This window comes from Ascidiella aspersa, chromosome 9 (genome assembly GCF_963924565.1).
Source record: "Ascidiella aspersa chromosome 9, kaAscAspe10.2, whole genome shotgun sequence".
NCBI lineage: Eukaryota > Metazoa > Chordata > Ascidiacea > Phlebobranchia > Ascidiidae > Ascidiella > Ascidiella aspersa.
Genome location: NC_139455.1, coordinates 22400845 through 22420477, shown reverse-complemented (window position 1 = coordinate 22420477; position 19633 = coordinate 22400845). Strand labels below are relative to the sequence as shown.

Here is a 19633-nt window from a genome sequence, read left to right as displayed (position 1 = left end):
GGATTTTATGATTCTGTTAAATGTGTGAAGCGCAAAAAAATATTTCGTGATACTTTCTTAGTTGCACTACTTTGTATGGGCCCTAAAGGTTATTAGTATACTAAGTAAGTTCAATTTTAAGAATAAATAATTTTACTTACACTATGCACGGATCTGTAATGTAGCTTGATAATAAATTACGAAGCCAATTTACTGAAGATGATACAAGTTCGTATCGAAACGTCTTAATCAAGATGATGTCGATCTACTCGACTTTTTTGGCTTCGCAATTCAATATCAGGAATTTTCCTTGGTATGAAGTACTTTTCTTTATGTAAGATACTTTACAGGTGTTTAAACCCAAACTATATAGTATTACAGTAGAATACATGAGATATGGGAAACAGTGTTTGCATTTTTTAGACATCTCGTACAGTTTATCAAAAACAATATTTAGGACAAAAGCAACTCATCTCAGATCCAGATTAATTATATTTTTTAAAGCTGTAAAAAAAAGCTGTAAGACCCCAGAAACCGCAATGTGATGTATCGTAATGTATTTTTGTGGAACCTAAACTGGGGGCCACAGGCCGTAAAAGGTTAAGAACCACTGATCTAAGTTGGAAACAGTCATTTCTCAGAAAGCACTGCGTTCCACGAAAATGAAAGTACTGGGCAATAAACCTAGTTGACCTTGTTTATGTGTATGCACTCGACACCACTATTGTCGCATCACAATGCTGCACGCGACATCAAACTTTTGACGTTCATTACCGTTCTTACTCCGCCTACGTTACGTACAACACGCCTTTTATGACGTTGAAAAAACGCAAACAGGGCTTGTGCGTCACAAACAGCATTGTGGTTCAACAAACGAGTGGTTTGTGAAGTGAATCAAGGCTATTCTAGATAAATCAAATTGGGAAAATGGGTGTTATATACACTAGGTTGAAAAGTTAGGACAAAATCAAGGATATTAAATAGCAAAATGTTTTTTAGAGGGTTCTTCAGTAACTAAGTAACGTGTTCTTTCCTAAACAACGTTTTACTGGTGATTATAAAAAGCAACTTCTAGAAAAAAACTGCTTGTATAACATTGAAATTCCCATTATGTTGCAAAACCTGCTGTCTGACTCGTGTGATGGATAATTTTGGGGCCTGAAAACGCTAGAAAGGCTGCAATTCAACTTGGCAAATGTGTTTTTACAGACGCTTTAACTCCTTGTGTAAACACGTGCGCGGGCGGTGTGACATTGGCGTGACCTTGAAAGGCATTCCGGGCACTCCGAACATCTGGAGAGGATTGGGTTCGGGCCAAGGGTGTGAATTTCGGTCGGATCGCGCTAAATAGACCAGCAATTACGTTTCAAAGAGACGCCGGGGCTCGTTGCCGAGGCCAAATTGCGACAATTTGTCCCACTTGTTTACGCCTGCTGCGCGCAAAACGGGCGCCATGTTTGATCCGGCATGCGAGAAGTTGTTATTTCGCGCCTTCGTGGAGTGTAAGCGCCACGGTGTGCAGTGAATCATGCTTAAAACCTTGATGTGTCGCGAAAAATGCCAAATATATACTTTTTGGGCAGTGCAGTGAACCGAATTCCTTGGATAAACAACTGAAACTAAAAGTTTAAAAGCGAAATCAATCATATCCTGCAATTTACTCCAGTTTTTAGATTTTGAGTTTTAGCCGTATCGACCAGCAGATACCCCCTTTTATAAAACTGTAGAATGAAATATATTTAATTAGGCAGTAATGTACATCCATTACACAAGTTAAATTCAAATACAGAGATTAATTTTCGTTTAAATCAAATTAAATTATGTTAAAATGCCTCAATGTAATCTGATATCACAGGTGCTAAGATCTATCCTAAATAACAAAGCGCGGGTTTATTCCACGTAAATTTCTCAGCCGTTTAGGGCCGCGAGCAAAATTGAGTACGTGTCAAATTTCGAAATAGCCCTGCAATCGCTTTTGGTGCGCTGTCAATCTAAGCGGGACTTATTTTGGGATTTTACCACGGAACGGCAATCTGATTTTTTGATCCCAGTATTAACCCTCGAGGCAGTTGCATGAAGCGCGATATTTGTGCCTCTGGTTAACATCTTAATTGGTGGATTAAGATTCAACCGAAAACAAATTCTTTTTTGAAATGTACAACAGAAGAAATTTAAGGTTTTTTCGCAATATTTCTCTTTTCTAATTCATTTATGGCATGTAGGCCTAATGACTAAAGATACAATGTTTGGGGGGGCCGTTCTAAAATCTAACGTGTTTTATTAGCAAAATCGTCATAGAACCCAACTATTCGAACTCACATTTAACGCGTTTCCAGCGCTTGAATAAAAAACGATAATAAGACTTGAATGTAAGTTACTTTTAAACTCATCAAACACAGCAATTAACACCTACCGTTGAATGACAACGCGTAGCAAAATTAGCAAAAGGTTTTAAAATTACGATATCTGCTAGAATCGTACGAAATGTATCCAAAAAAAACATTTTCCATACCTTAACAATGTTGCAAAAATAAAACAATGGTCGACACTTGTTTTTCCGACAACTAAACAGCGAGCATTAGCTTATCACGATCCTAACCGCGGCGCGTTTCGAAGGGTAAGGCGCTCGGGAAAAAAATACAAACCCAAGACCCAAGATTAGTGCGAATTTCGTTGAATCCGTTCACCCGCAAACCTAGCAAGCCGGTAGCAGTCGAGATGGTGGTGTGATCGTGTTTTGATTGGAAACAGGCAACCTACGTAGAAGGCGTGGCAAGCGACGCCGAAGCAGGGCGCTGATCCTGCATTAGAGGCACCACAACTGTCCCATGTATCCACACGCTAATCTCGACGGAGAAGCGAGATTGCACTGTCAATTAGAAGTCGAGCGGCGCAGTTATGCGGTGTTGTAATGACCTAACTCACTATTTTCAAACTTCACTGGAATTAAGGCTTCGGGACAAATGGTTTGACTTGGACTTAAGTCACTGTTTTCAAAATGGCTTTTTTTTAGTTTAACATTTCAATATAAATTCGAGTTATTTATCTCAAGTTTTGCACGAAAAACGAATAGATTTAGCGAATTTTTTTCGTCTCTTGTGTGAGGAGGACCGTGTTTTTAGTCGATTCAACTATTCCTAATTAATGCTCAATGGTCCTGTTATGGGTTAGCGGCTCCTTATATATATAGTAGTTTGTTATGAGTTTCTCGATAAGCGTGGTTTTTCTATTGTTACTATTAGACAATTTATGCCAACTTTTATTATGTGCGCCAAATAGTTGGTAGCTGGAAATACCATTTACTTTGTATGAAGTTGAGGTATTCACAACCTTTTTAAGCAAGATCCATGTGATGCTTTAAATATATGAGATTCATTTTGTAGATAATATCATATTATTCTTTGCCCTAAGTTATATAACCTTCTCCACACAACATGGCATTCTAACGTTTATACTTCTTACAATGGGATAGGCTTGTAAAAATCGAAAGGAGAAAGTTGATTTGCTGCGTAATTTTAGAGCGTTTTGACACGAAATCCATATTCGGTATTTTTTACATGTTTACCAATGTGAGCCAGCCCTTTATACTTGTTCTAATGGAAAGGGAAGATGTTCCGCTTCTCGGAAGAGCGTGTTGGTTGATGTGTTCTTGTTAAAATATGAGGGTGCGACAATCTTTCAGTTGAAAAAGAAATCCAAATTAGGCAGGGTCAAATAGCCTTGTTATCTATAGGGTTTCTCCCGAAAATCTTAGTGTTTAATCTAACCCTCCCACCCAAAATATCGTTTCCCGGAAGTTTATCGCACCAGACATGACATTAAAAGAGGCTTGACCCGGTTTTTGGAGTTTTTTTAGTCTTTATGCTCAACTACTGTCGAAATAAATAACTTCTGTTTAAGAAAGCTGTCAGAACAGTCAAGTTCTATGCAAACGGCTGCGACCACAACTCGTAAAGTTTGCTGACTTCGCACAGATAGCAATTTATCTCGGTAGAAACACATGATAGGCAATTTCACGGTTTGTGGATCGTTAAGGGTGCGTTTCGCCAATCTCGCCCGGCGCTTGGCCCATCGATTCTTTCGTTTTCTCTTACATTAAAAACTAATCAAAATCGAACTTGCAACGATTGGCTAACAGCACAGGGAAAGTACAAAAGAGTTAATGGCGAAAACTTCGGTAATTGTGCCACACATTTGTTCAATATAATAAGAGTCTTAACAGTCGAATGCAATTAAGTTCGTTTAAAGGTATGTTGCCTACCATGTTTATAACACTATTTTTGCTCGGTCGGATTTCAGCTGAATTCTTCATAGTTAACTTCAAAAATCCTTGACAGTTAACTTTTCTAAAGTTCAAATTTAACTTTTTTTAAGTACTAGCAACAGTATGAAGGCACGACCAAACTGCAGCGCACTGCTCGAGTGTAAAGGTGTGGCATCGAAGCATTCAAAGCTAATCTCATCAAGAGATTTGAACTCTCACTACAGATTTAGCGCCAGCATCGAACAAAATGGCGAGGGAGGCTATTGCTGCTATTGACTCTACGAATTATTATAGGCGGGCAATAAAACCAAGTCAATTTGACGAGGAACGCTGCTCTTTCCTTCAACGAAATGGCGAACGTTTGCACAATCCGTTTATAATCGCTCTCTTAATTCGCTTGTGCTCTGCTGCTGCGATATAGTCGAAGCACATGTCGGATTAGGTTAATTTACCCAGGAGGCTGGAAGAAAACACAACACGCAAATACGGTGACCCAATATTTTGACGAAGCTCGCTTTACAAACAGGCGTGAGTGATACAAGAGCGCTTAGAGGGATTGTGGAAGCGTTTTTGAAGGTTTGCAGTTTCTAGAAAAGTTTACGCCGCGAAGATGAGCTGCTTTCTAGGCTAAAAACACGGAAAACAAGCACGCCGCCCTGTTGATTAATATATCTCAAGTCTTCCTGATGGCCCGACGTCGGTTGTTGCCGCAAGTTTGCATGCTAATCGCGCGGTTACGAAGATTGCTGTGCAGCGAAATGTCAAGCGGTATCCAAAAAGGCTTGATTACGACATCGTCTCATTCTCGATCTTTTGGCTTGGCCAGCGCGTTTTTAACTTTATATAAACTATGACAGTAAACACTTCTCGAAATGTTCACCGTTTATCACACAAATGCGAAAAAAAGCAGAATTATGAAATTAAATCGATTAAAGGTAATGTTTTCCAGGTTAATATGTGAAAGTTTTCTTTATCGTTATCATTCGTGTTTCAAGATAAAAATCGCTGTTTCGATCGCAAATCCAGGCTCAAACTCCTATGTTAATTAGGTTTAGGATCGGCATTAATACTACCGTAGTATCGTACAAGTACCGATACTATACCACTTGGGATCGGGTATCGACTCCCATCCTCTTTTATCGGACACCCCTAGTCCAAATTCACACCCTTGCAAATATCGCGAGTCGATCCACCCTTCAGCCGCAACCCCGAGTTCCGGTTTAGTTGTTTGAACTCGCAGCCCGCGTTGTACTTCAGGTGCTAGAGCGAAAATGCGAATGTTTGTTGCCGACGACAACAGCAGACGAACCAGTTGGAACTTTGGAAGGAGATTCGAATCGGTTGGCAGCCCGAGGTAATGCCGAGGCGTTCTTTGTTGGTGAGATCACCGTTTGATAAACACCGGGCCTTGATAGCGCAGCAAACTCGAATCGAAGCTGAGCGATGTTTAGCGCTCATTTTTTTTGCTTTGTGAGATTTCAATCCTCTGCGTTGGGGTGGTGCACACGGATTATGGAAGACCTACTGAAGTTGTGATAAGATTATTACTTTTTAAAGCGATGATGTAAGGCATTGTAACGTATGATTATGTAACACATCGTTTGTGGACATTTTGATAAAAATTGTAAACAAATACACATTCATACTCTCGTTGGTATCGTACGGCTATATTTGTGCTAAAATCCACATTACTCCACATTAACTGAAGAATGATGCAAGCTCGTATCGAAAGGTCCTAATCAAGATGATGTCGATCTACTCGACCTTTTTTGCTTTGCATTTCATTATCAAGCCACTTCCTTTTGATCCTCAAACAATTCATTGGTTGTGTAAAACGCCTCCCGCTATGAACTGCAAAGTTCAACGCTAAGAAACTGAAGGCAGCAGCCGTACAGAGAACAACAACTGAAGAGTTCACGATAAAGAAGCGGTTACCAAGTGGATACACGATTTGTGACAGGCTAATAGACGCGGTGGCCCACACTAATCCTCCTGTTTATTGGACGAAATGTCCGCTTACACTTGGGCCGACTGTGACATTGTGGTTCGCCGCCAAAGTGTAATCTCGCCTCTTCTTTGAAGGCGGAAACCGTGACGTAATCGCGTTGCGTCTTCACTTGCTGTGAGAAAAGCGGGAAAGCGATGAGAAGAAATGGTCGTACCTGATCCAATGTTTAGAGCCTAAAAGAGTTATAAAATATTTGGATTGTAAAAAACATTTTTCCGGTGTTCAAAATCTAGAAAGGAATTTCCAAAGGAATTTCTTTGTTGTAGCTTGATAATAATTTTCTATGTTGCTACTGATTAAAAGTGTACAGAAATTGCTAACTGGAGGACAGACAACTTCATTATTCATACTTGATCAGCGGATCAAAGATTTGCTGCAAGCGACGAAAATACGTTTACAAAAAAATTGAGAAGGCTTTTTTTACCAAAAAGAGCTCTTCGGCAATTCCCAAGTATTTTGCCTAACTTTTCGGTGCAGAATTGTTTATTTTATAAAAATATCAGTTTTAAACCGTTGTCAGAGTGTTGACGCTTTGTGTGCACTTACTCTAATTATACGAGTTTGCGATCAGGAAGCATCTGTGATCACCTAACGGTATTTCGCTGCTTCCTGGGAATCCATTTCCCCCAAAATAAACATATCTATTTTACTCAAATCCAACATTTCGATATGCACACTTGCAAAGATATTTCACTGCTTGTTGCTGATCTTACGGTCCTTCTATACATAGCGTAAGCTTTGTGGTAAACTACTTAAACCCGACCGGTCACGTTTCGCATAGCGTACCTGCTTGAGAGTTGATTAAAGTTTCTGGGAAATTTTGCGAGCACAAAAACCTCCAGTGTTCCGGACGCATTAGGAGCAAGTTTACAAAATGGGCAAGGCTTTGTTTGTTTCGATGTTTTTCAACGGAGGATTGTCGGGCGATCCAATGCAGATGGTATTTTGTGAGATTTATCTTCAAAATATTGCGGTGATCAGTTTAAAACTGCCAATCTTCTTAAGTGCGCATCCGTCCTGTTCGATTTCTGCTAAAAAGGCTCGCTGCAGCCCTTTTGTTTAGGCATGGTGCTTAACCTTTCAAACAAATTCCCACAATATTTAATTGTATACATGCATTTTCGCTTTTCCATGATTACAATCTTCGTCTTAAGCGTTCCAAGTAACAGCTTTTGAAGATACTTTGGCGTTAAACGTCTAAATCCAGTGTAATCTAAAAGTCATCTCATACGTTGCCAGCTTCATGTAAAACGAACTAACGTTATATAACGCTCGCTGTAAACTGCATTGAGATGAGAATCGAAGAATAAAACTCGATAAAATATGTACGCTAAAAATCGCTGTATATAGTCAGTCTACTAAGTTGAAAGAATACATTAAGTGACGGCTCTTAATTGTTCCACATCCTCCCAAATATTTCCTTCTTCAATGTTAACTATTTTATTAATTTTTTTCTCTTAATTGTTCGAATATTCAAGCAAAAAGTTATTTTTTAACTAAAACATGACAATAGATGGTTGCTGCTACCCCAAACGCTCACATTAATTTTCGAAAGAAAACACATCATCTTTCGATAGGTTTTTTTTTGTTTAAACATATTGATATAAATGATGTTAGACCTTAAACAAACGGGGTTCTAAAAGCTGAAGTTAACAACTGATGGCCACCCTTCGGGCAACCCATTAGACCTCGACTATACGTGATGTTGCCCTGATGTGCACCTGTCGGTTAAATGAGCTATATACTTTTCGGTTTCTGTTCGCTGCAAATGCCATGGCATTTAAGCCCGTGTTGCGTGCGGGGCTATGATCGAGCAATAAACTTGTCAGTATACGTGTCAAGATTAGCCCAGTGCGACCGCGAACTCACAAGGACACGAGCCGTCGCGTGTAAAGGCGAGCTACGTGTTGCCGCTTATGCAAGAAATCAATCTAATATTTTGCGAGAAAACCTTGCATTCCAGGCGCTGCTTAAAGCAACTTGACAAAATAAACTCTCCATCCTATGGGTCATGGCCGTCGTGCGGTTGTTTTAAAACTGGCGCGAATTTCACGGGTTTTCCGACAATGTCTGATAGTGATCTAAATCCCTTCGATTGCCGCAATGGGCACATCGCCCGACGCAAGATTGCCGACCCCGGCGCGGAATAGTCCACACGCGAGCTATCATCAGGCAAGCTTGTTTTACGGCTTTAACCCACGCTCACAGCTGCAAAGAACGTCCAAAGTTCCTAATATGGCCAGCAGCTTGGAAGCTTCGAACCCAGTTGACGGCGAAAAACACACGTTCTATCAAAAAGCCTGCAATATATTTCGTTCGGTGCAATTCCCGGAAAAGTCGTTTTCGGCGGACAACTGTCTATAACTCTCAAGGACAGTTAGGGGAAAAAGAACTTTCTAAGCTCCTAATACGGCCAGCAGCTTGAACGTTACAAATCCAGTTGACGGTGAAAAACACATGTCCTATCAAACAACTGCAAAATATATCCATTCCTGAAATAGCCGTTTTAGGTATACTTTAAGCTGAGTATAGTTTTGAAGGATAGTTAAAAGGCATATAACAACCGAAGCTCCTAATATGGCGAGCAGCTTGGACGCTTCGAACCCAGTCGCCGGCGAAACACCAATATCCTATCAGAAAAACCTGCAAAATATTTTGATTCGTTGCGATTCCTGTAAAAGCCGTTTTCGGTGGACTTTCAGCTGTCTCCAGCTCTGAAGGAAAGAAGTGGCAAAGCACTACTCACGAAGGCACAAGCCATAAAGCCTGTCAGTTGAAGGAATTTCCTAGTGTGGGGCGTCGACCTACAACGTCGCAATCTTGTGCTGAGTATAAAATTGCAACAGTTTGCGTAACTTGTTTTCACGACGTAGAGTTATTTGAATAGTCAATGCGAACTCGCACGCTCGTCGCAATGTAAGGCTTTTTTATATCATTTGCTACAGGTAAGTAGATTTCTTCAAAGTAAAATATCTTTACATTTGTCGACAACTAAAGATGCCTTCCCTATTTGTGACCAGTTTTACTGGCAGCATTGGCAGTACTATATAACTTTGTCGTTACAAACACAGGATTTCGGCTTAATTTCGCCATTTTCTTCTTTGTGGTCGCAGTACACACAAAAATATTCTTTTGAACCTTTACTTCAGGACACAATAAAACTTTAAACGAGTGCAAAACATTGTGCAACAACAGAAATATAACAGAAATAGTATAGAGGCTTGAGTCAAATCCTTTGGGTGGTCTTGCCTATAAATAACTGGCACGTTTTATTATTTTGTAGCCTTCTTTACAATGCGGCTGTATAACAATCAGCTTTCTCTTACCCAGAGATACTTAAGGGATACACCGTGTATGTAAACTACAACAGCCATTTATTTTAGTATACTAACCGAGTATTTATAGCTAGAAACCTAAAAAATGCGATTGTTTCATTCTTTCCCGATGTGGCATTGCAACAAATATTTAAGATCTTTTTAAACACTTTGAAACATCAAAATGTGAAACAGTGGGTAAGATTGTGTGACATTTAACTTAAAGGCCTAAAAGACAAATTAATCGATTTTGTTTCATATTGTTTATGTCCATAATTTGCAGGCTGAAGATAAAACGATGCACTTTTTGAACGAATGTGCGTCAATGCCTGGTTTGTTACTTCAACAGAAATCCGACAACAAACAAACGGCAGTCTGTCGTCAGCAAATCGGCAATTACTCTACCTTAAACGATAAAACACTTCGAAGGAATCTAACAGAGTCAACTTTTGCCTACGTAAACCAGACCGAAAACCTCGAAAATGATTGCCAATTATTTTAGTTGCGCCGCAAAGCGAGAAAAACAGAGTGCATTTTGACCGCCCGATTTAAAGATGCGGCTACGATATCTTGAATCAAGCGCTCTACTTGCATTAGATTCCGTTTTTGCGCGGACGGCTAGAAATGTATGATTTTATCGCGAAGAAAAAAACCGCCGCCTAATTTCGCCCGAGCTGAACTGGGCAGAGGCTAATGACTTCGGCGGTCGCCCGGTTTCCAAAACAACGATTGGTCACGGCATTGCGTAAGTGATCCTGAAGACCGAAAATCTGAAGGGTCCAAGAACAACAAGACAAAGTACGCGAGATTAGCTTAATCGAGATTTTGCACCACATTTAATGTAGATTTTGGCGCAAAAAGAGGTGTTATAGCCTTGAAATGAAGAAACCGACATTTTTCGCAGCAAAACAGATTATTCTTGCCCTTTGAAGCAGTTTATTTTACTGGGATTACAGGGATTACTTTTGGGTGGTAGGGAAAAGTATTCAAGGATGGGCAATCTACATGTCAGACGCAGAATCTCGCGCTTTTGGTTTTTAATAAAACCGTTGACAGACAAACTTTATTTATATTAAATATTGATCTTGACACACATAATCATAAATTTCGGTATACGAGAATGGCTTTGTTAGGTTTAAACTGATTTCGGTGCATTGCGAGCAAGAAAAACACCTTGATGATGTTATTATTGGCCCCAAAATAGCCTGCGACCGCCCTAAACAACCAAAACGAATCGCAATTACCAAATATATACGGGCAATGACCCATAGGACACCGAGCTAGAAGACCCTTTAGATGGAAATCTAAAAAGCTCGCAATTCCTAATGACGTGCCTATACTTCCCGGGCAAAATGTGTAGTCTCTTGCGTACGTGACAGTAAGGGCGTCTTTACGATTATGATGTCACAGAGGCCTACGCGAGACGTGGTTTACGCATTTGAATAAATCTAGGGCGGCGTCAACTACACAAACCGAAGCTTGAGGAGCTAGCATTACTGTTACTTCATTTCATCTAAAATGTCCTTATTTTAAAAATAGTTTTTCTAAGTAAATGTGATTTTGTGACATTGGAAAAACAATATTTTGCCGGATTTTTTATAAAAACCTCTAACGATTAGCTCCAACGGCGCGCCAATTTACTCATTTTAGTCCATATATGTACGACTTTTGTAAAACAAAATGGCAAAACTAATTGAAATTAACATTGGAGAGAATGTTTTGCGATCTAGCATTGTCCGAGTGACCTACTTTCAAGTCATATAACACAAGCTATTAGCTGCAACTAAAAATAATCAAATGCCACTCAAAGCGAACACGATTGACGATTAAGGGAAGTTTTTACCGTTGCTATCCCACTAAAGTCTGTTATGCTGTGCTACACGCGTTTTCACGGAATACTTACTCGCTTGTAACATTCAAACAAAACAGCCCCCCCCCCCAAAAGACAAGTCACCTTATATTAGCCATTCGCAATACTGTAACCTTTTTAGGCATACCACGAGGTTTGACAACTATTAAAATTATGCGTTACTTGTACCAAATTAAAGTTATACGAATACAACAGAGAGGCCCTTTAATAACACGACTTGTTTCAGAATATATCGTAAAACCATTTAGGAAATTATCTATCAAATAAAAAGTATACAGAATTTTTGACACAATGATCCTACACGCATAATTACTCCATTACGGATAAATTATTTTAGCAACGTGAGACATTTTTGCGAGTTCGAAAAAATCCACCGTTTATTTGACGCCCCCGCATTTATGAAAATAAAAACACTTCTCGGAAAAATTAGTCATTTGGAGAACTTCTTATCGATGTGACGTGATTTGGGTCGGGCGTGCGACAAAATAGTCGATCTTATTCTAATAAACAAGGGTAATAGCTGTCGCTTCATACCCGCCTGTGGCTTATTGAACTTTAATACCGGCCTAATTTGAAAGTATCACGCAAAACTTTGTCGAAGTTCTATTAATAAACTGAGAAGTTATGCTAAAAGTGTATTAAAATGGCGAACCTTAAGGACTTTAGTGAACCACATAAAAAAGGAAAAATATTTTTAGGCCAAACAGTTGATAAGCAAAATATTTGTAAGAATGGGAGTTTGTAATCGACGAAAGTGCGGAAATGTGATCTTTAAGGTATTTCGTATAGAATTTCCCTAAGGTATTTCGTATAGAATTTCCCTAAGGTATTTCGTATAGAAAACGGCCATCTCTACTTAATACTTGTTTCATGTTTCCTTTGCATGTCCTTATACCTTCTTCGCTCAAGCTTTGACTAAAATCGATGAGATTTGCTCTCTAGTTAAGCGTTAGCGGCCGTCGTCAGTTAAGCCTTGACATTCTTCGATGCAAAAAGCTGCTGCCGAAATGCTGACATTAAAAACATTGCCCAGGGCTTATCGGCCGTTTGTTCTGGGAATATGGACGCCTTGCATTTGCGTGTAAATCTTCGTGTCGCGAGTTTAACTCCTTAAAGTCGACAGTACTGTTCTGTGGGCTTTGAAAGAGTTTTTTCCCGAAGTTTCACTCGTTTTAAAGTGGATCTACGATTTGTTAGTTTGGATTTAGAGAAGGCAAAATCTCGCTCAAATGAAGTACAATAAGTACAAGTTTAATCGATATTCCCAATCTTTACTTATCATTCCAATTATCAATCTCCTTCTTTTAAAATGTAATTAAAGACGCTTCTATAATCACACATCAAATGCGAACAGGCGACTCTTGGGAATGTAAAATCCCATACAGAAGAAGGTAACATTGTGTGATAATTTCGAATAATTTTTGTGATTCATTTCCGATGTTTTTTTTTGTTTATTCCGATAGATTTGTTCCGAACGTTAACCTAAGATGACTCCCTTGTGTACCTTTTTCCAATAAATTTACTGCAACTTATATCCTTTATGATGCCAAGACTTTGCATTATTCTATGCAAAGACTTGCTATTGCCAACGTTAAAATTAACACGATCAAGTTGGGCGGATGCTTTAATGCGTGTCGGAAGAAAAAAATACTGGTCGGTTGTCGGGCGCAGGTTTAAGTCAGGATTGTCAAAATAGTGGCGGAAAGGTAACGGGAGCTAGCAGAAGCTAACGTCCGAGGAGTAAACACCAAAACAAATCTGAACTGAAGAGATCGCCCATCTTTGGTCCCATAGCCTTGCGAAAACGCCCAATCTGCTGTTTGACGGGAATGCAGCAAGCCAAGCTTTCTTTCTAGTGTTGTGGCATGAATCTGCATGGTTCTGTTTTTACTTCTTGGTTCCAGTATAATTTTGGCTGACTTCCTTTAGAAGGCTTTAAGCATTAATCATTCTGTCATAGCCGTTCTTTTTTAGAAGATGAAGCCTGTGTATTTATTTGAATAACTTGTTAACTATTCTTAAACCACAAAAGTTAAGCTAGGGTATATTTCTCTCAAACCTGCTGAGTTAATTTTGCTCAGGAAAAATACATTGCACCTAAACAATACTCCACAATGCCATTTCGTAAAGTTAAACAAAGATCCTTTTGAGAAACCTGTGTTTCTTTTGACTACAATGATAAAATTGAGCAAATGCTAATAGAAAATGATGTTAATTGTCAATTTAATTTTGTAACAAACCACTGAAACAATATTGACTCTTCATTGTAAATAGCTCTAGAAATCTTTATAAAACCCAACCTTTCGCGACCATTTTGATAAACAAGCTTTATACTAAAGAATGTATTCCCTTACCTTATACGGTATAATAATGTTAAAGGCTGGTGGCACAAATCAAGAAACAAGTTTCCACATATCTGTGCAGGTCTCACACTTTGATCAAGAAACAACACAAATCAAACAGTTGTCAGATTACCGCCAATCTCAAACGGATTTTGAAAACATTGGCAGATCACAAACCAACGGCCCGGTCACAAGTTGAGGTTATTTATCGCTAGAGGATGAAAGGCGTTGCCGAATTGGTGATGGGACCGAATCTTTCGATTCTCAGAATGATTCATTTTCAGTTTGGAGCATAGGTTCGTTCGACGAACTCTTCTAAACCGCTTGAACTCAATGTTTCGGTTTTCTGTAGCCTACATTTGACACCAAATTTGTGAAACATAATTTATCTTTCCTGATTTTGATTACTGATTTTCTTACAATTTTTGTCATCGCATGTGTTCTGGCAATACAAGGTCGTTTTAGAGACCAATGTTGCACTGAATATGTGATATTGGAAATCACCTTGACCTTTGCAAGTTAAATGTCGACCTGATCAGTAACAGCTGAATACTCGAGAAAAACAACAATTCAGATTGATTCATCCGAAATAAGATATACTGACGATGCCTTTGCTGGCAATTACGATCTTTTAATGGTGTCTGACATGAATTGCTCGCTTTGCTAGAGTATTCTATTGTTAAAGGCCAATAAAACTATAAAAATAATCTATTATTTGACATTATATAACCCTTAACAAATAAATTCAAGAAAGGAAAAAAATAATGCTTGCCTCATTAAGCTAACATTCAATGTGCACGTTATCTGGCTGTTTTACTACGATATAACTGAACCACATATTTTATAAATCGGCGACAAAGTCAATGATTTCTTAGTAAAGCAACCGAAAGGAACAAATGCCCATTATACAAGCAAGTTTGTAGGCAACTGTTTTCTCACCTCTGGCAAAGTTGTTGAGAGCCTTCATGGCCGTGTCGTAGCTGTAAGTTCCGTCGGCCTGCAAGTATTCTGACAGGCGAATTTGCTCCATCTTGTAATTAGGGTCTGTCTTTATCACTTGCTCGTATATCCCTTCGGCCATAAAGTAATGAAATCTGGTCATAAAAACAAATTGAGTATAGTTAAATCTGAAAATGAAGGAATGCGTGCAAGGCGCTTATATTTAGATGGAATCGGCTTGTTGGTGATGCTAATAAATAATGTCTGTACACTGAAGATGATTTAAGCTGGCAATCTAAATGTGAGAAATTATAACCTTGATCATAAACGGATTAGAGCGGTTTGAATACTGAACCACGAACAGCTCGCATATCACAACTTTTTTCATTTGTAAACATTGTAAAGACCGCAGAGTCAAACCAATGGTAATATAACATCATCGGTCAAGCACTTCAAAAAGTTGGGGCTGAAACCGAAATGTTTTTTAATATCTGATTTCAGAATTTTCCTAATCATGTTGCTAATTTATTTTATAATAACAAGATGAATTCCGATGCTATATGTTTACAATGATGGTTGCTTGAAATCTCCGCAAACACATATTAACAACGTTACCCACTGGATATTCATAAGACGTCTTTTATAACAACTCAATGTTAATTGTTAAAGATAAACGTTAACAAATAACAAGATGTTGCCAGAAAATAAATATGTTGGCCAGTAAAACAATTAATTACAGACCGAGCTCGCAAAATGGCGTCGGTTTTTCGTAAGTCGACGAAAAATGCGGCTATAGGACTGGTTCCAGTCTCTTCCAGGAACGTTGATCTCTCTTCTGGGAAGCCCTCGCGCTTATATAAGATATTGACGAATTCTACAACGTTGCGTGCGCCGAAAGGTCGAGCGGGTGTATGGTCACCACACACAACATTTTGCCTGGACACATGGCCCCGTGTGACGCGCATGCTTGCGGCTTTCTGCTAATATGTGTGGAGGATTAATGCGTTTACTGGCTTAGCGCAATGCTACACTTTCCATAATGGAGCCACACTGTGAGTGTATGTTACCGAACACTGCTGTGTAAAAGGAAATCAGATTTTTGGTGATGCTGAGAATAAAGGATTTCCCACATTCATTTAGTTTTGTCAGGATTTTACCTTTAAGATGCTTGTTTTTTTACGAATTCGAATTTGTCTCCTTGAAGTATGGCTTAATGCTACGGATTACTTATACTGCTAATGTTGATGTGATGTTTTCAGTGACATTTTTCTTTTCGCTGGCGTACAATATTAGTTTATCTCATTTCTTTTAAAATTTTAAATTATTTACAGAAACTTCCCCAAAATATGATTAAAGCTATTAACAGCATTTAAAATTTGACAAATTAATATTTCACCAATCAAGAATAAGGTTCGTCGTAACTGCGATTTTTAGCTTTAAAACACTTGATTCTAGGCTCTACCATACACGACATTACTTTAGAGTCTTTCGGGCCTTGGAAAGACTATTCAACTCTTTCGGGCCTTGGAAAAAAGGTGTTCACTTAACCGGGGCTTGAAAATTGCTTTAGCCATTTCTTAACTGCCAATCGCTTATAAATCTCATGTAAGGTGATTACGATCGTTCAATTGTTTCGTACCCACCTTTCATGAAGGTTGTCGTCAAATACTTCGGTGGCTGTGGTCGACCAGTTGTAGTAACCGAGGATCGATGCGACGCAGTTTCCAACCTGTGTTTCAACCGGTCCAGTTCTCACCAAGGTCGTAGCTGCTTCATCGCCTTTGTACGGGCTCTGCAAATAAAAAGCTTATCGTAAACAAATGACTTCTGCGAATGATGCCTCCGGAAAGGACAGCCGGCCAAAAGGATTTTTCGTGCAAGCAAGGTCAGGGTTTGAACTCACATTATACACATTGTGTATATGAATGTTTCGGTTCATATAAAAATTAGAAATGTATCGAATACTTATGACTTCTACACATGATGCTTTCGAAAAGTGTGACCGATACAGTCGGACTGCAAACTTAACTTTCAGAAAGGCTCAAAAAAAAAATCGGTCGGCCTAATCAGGATTTTCGTGCAAGCAAGGCAAGGGCTTGATCACAGATTATACACATTGTTTATATGAGTGTTTCGGTTCATAGGATTTCTGTTTTGATTTTGGACAAACTTCCGGCGTGTAAGAGTATGCCGATTGGAGAAACCCGTGCGAATTTTGTATGGCAGGAAACCAAGTGTCAAGCTTATGAAACCTCTTTCGCGAATAAACCATACGGAAAACAGTTGGACATACCTTATAAGAACCAATTTTTAAACATTCTATAGAGAAACTGTAATGAGGCGATTGTAGGTGCCAGTTAAGAATTGTTTACTGCTGTTTCGCGAGCACTAAAAAGAACCAAATTGTAAAGTAAGCTGTTTAGTTTGTTTATTAGTTACATCGTAAACTTCAGGAGGGCCAACCGAAATCGTTTCATCAAGTATTATGACATGTGTACTGCGTCATTGATCATATAGACTTCTTGAAGACTATAGATCGCAGTGGTAGACACCTGCATACGAATATTTCAGTTGTTTATCGGTTTTATAACTAAAATTTCCAGTAAAAACAACGACACCTATCCTTACATAAGTCGAAAAAAAATCTCGAGACCCTGCTTCGCAGAATGTCGGAGACTCATGTCTCGAAATCGAACGCCGAAAAACCAGAGAGGTCGCGACAGAGGTCCAAGTGACGTCACCGAATGACGTAGGTCCAAGGATTAGGCGACCCAGGCGGCGAGCGCTGCCAAGCAAGACAGAGAGAGAGCGGTTGCAATATTTTCGGCTTACTAATGACCCGGTTCGGTTTATCTCGGCCTTGGATTAGCGAAGGGCGTCGACCGCGCTTGCTGCAAGAGCAATGGGATTAATCTCTTGAGGTCGATGGACACGGAAGTGGCTTCACCACATGCACAGTTTCAAATCAAATTACTCTCGTCTCATTTTACGTTGTATGAGAGTCTTTCACTATTTACTAAAATGCGCTGTTAAGGCACATTTAGCCTTCGTGTTGACGTAAAATTTTAAAACACTTTCGGTAATTTGATAAAAGACTGTGTACCACTTTGTTTCAGCTCTTCTTATTGTTTCAACTTTTTTTCGAATGATTGCACGACTTTCAAATATACTTGAAAAGGCCGTGTGCCTTTAAATTTTAAAACTTTGTACGATGGTTATATGATGAACGTTGTTGAATTAAATAAGTAAAACAGAAGGTAACAAAGTAAAAGTGATGTTGGTATTATTTCAACCCTTCATTTAACTTTTTGTTCTATGCTAACTTACATTGTGCCAATATGTGCTTTCATAAAAAAAAACGACTTGGAACAACAAATTAAGAAGGAAATAGTTAATGATTTAACAATGTTGGAACGAATATGCTCAGCCGTACCAAACGGCCAATATAACCCTACAATTTAAGTGTTGTGTTCCTACAAAATTTCCCAAACATTGCACGACATCCAGTAGCACTATACGCGTAATAACTGGAGCAGTGTTTCAAGATAATAACGCTATTGTATTCTGGTGAAAAAATTGCCAAGCTTAAAACCTTACAAGCACGTTCTACAAAACCGAACGCTGTAAACGATAATTTTCAAAACAAGTCGTAGCTAACAGTTTAGTTTACGAGTCAATAAGACGCTTAGTGTAAGAATCGCGAAGTTTTTATTGCTGTTACAAATCTCGCAACAGTGATTATTGCCGTGCGCTATTGTTGCTGCCTATACAGATGCTTTTACACAACGCTTTTGCCGTTATATGTCTCCAGGCATACAGGCAAGCTTATGGCATCGACGCAGCAGCAGCATCAGCATCGACATTGGGCGAGTTCTATCGGGCAACTCGATCTAACCGAGCCTGTTGTGTGTACAGTTGCACCAAGCTGTAAACACGAGGCGCCTCGCACCAATCTCCACCGTAAAAACGCTCGAGATATAAACGATGCAGATTGTTTGGCCACTGGAAGGCAGTTTAAAAAGCTGTTTTGTTAAAAACCCGGTTTTGTTGCAATGCTTTATTCCACGCAAAGTCTCTGATAATAAAAAAGAGTTTTTGATCGGAATTATAAAGCAATTGAACGTAGAATGTCACCATGTCTGCATTAATTTATGATTGTCCAAATGTGGGCGCCGGTCTAGAAACAAACATATGCGACCCTTTTTCTACCTCGGCAAGTTTGCCACTTCCAGGAAAATAAATGGCGCGAAATGGGGTTTGAAAAACATGCCAAATGCAAGATACTTTGAGAAATTGAAAGATGTGTGGGTAGAGAAATGCTAAAAAGGGAAGAAGGTATAACACTGCCTTTAAAGTAGCTAATTTTGCGGGTGAAATAACTCTTATTTTCTGCGTTATGACTAAAACACGCAATGATGGTACTAATTTAACTAAATATTTTGTGCAAATCATCATTTAATTTCGGGAAACGCAATGGAGAACAACACTTTTTCACAAAAACTAATAAAGAACTGGCAATGGTTTGCTATTTAGATGAACTGTACGCAAATTTTTCAAATAAATATTTACAAACAAAACAAGACACTCTTTTTTCTGGAACCCAAAGCAGCACTTTACGTCTTTGAAAATGTGTTTTGACGCTTAGTTTTTATCAAGTTTCTCCACAAACCATAGGAGCAGTGAGTCACAACATGTGACAGCCAATTTGAAAACGTACTGAAATGCTCTCAAAAATAACGGGATTCGTTCGTTTTTGCACCCGTCTGATATTGCAATAGGATATCAGATTCAAGATTGATAAACAAGATAAAAATTTGCTTGTTTCCTGTTTCCCTGTGCCAAATATTCCCAGAACCAAAGCGAATTTTTGACAAAATCTTGCGAATTGGGAAGTAACAGCGTGCAAAAAGCATAAAA

General features: G+C 39.0%; 1 protein-coding gene across 1 annotated transcript in view; it reads right to left on the bottom strand.

Moving 5' to 3' along the window:
* Positions 1-19633, bottom strand: part of LOC146133623 (atrial natriuretic peptide receptor 1-like) — a 57094-nt gene that overhangs the window by 27969 nt on the left and 9492 nt on the right. The window contains exons 3-4 of the mRNA XM_083396984.1: positions 16360-16508; positions 14717-14871 (exon numbers count right to left, since the gene is read on the bottom strand). Coding sequence (XP_083253110.1) covers positions 14717-14871; positions 16360-16508 — 304 coding nt within the window. The remainder of the gene's footprint in view (positions 1-14716; positions 14872-16359; positions 16509-19633) is intronic.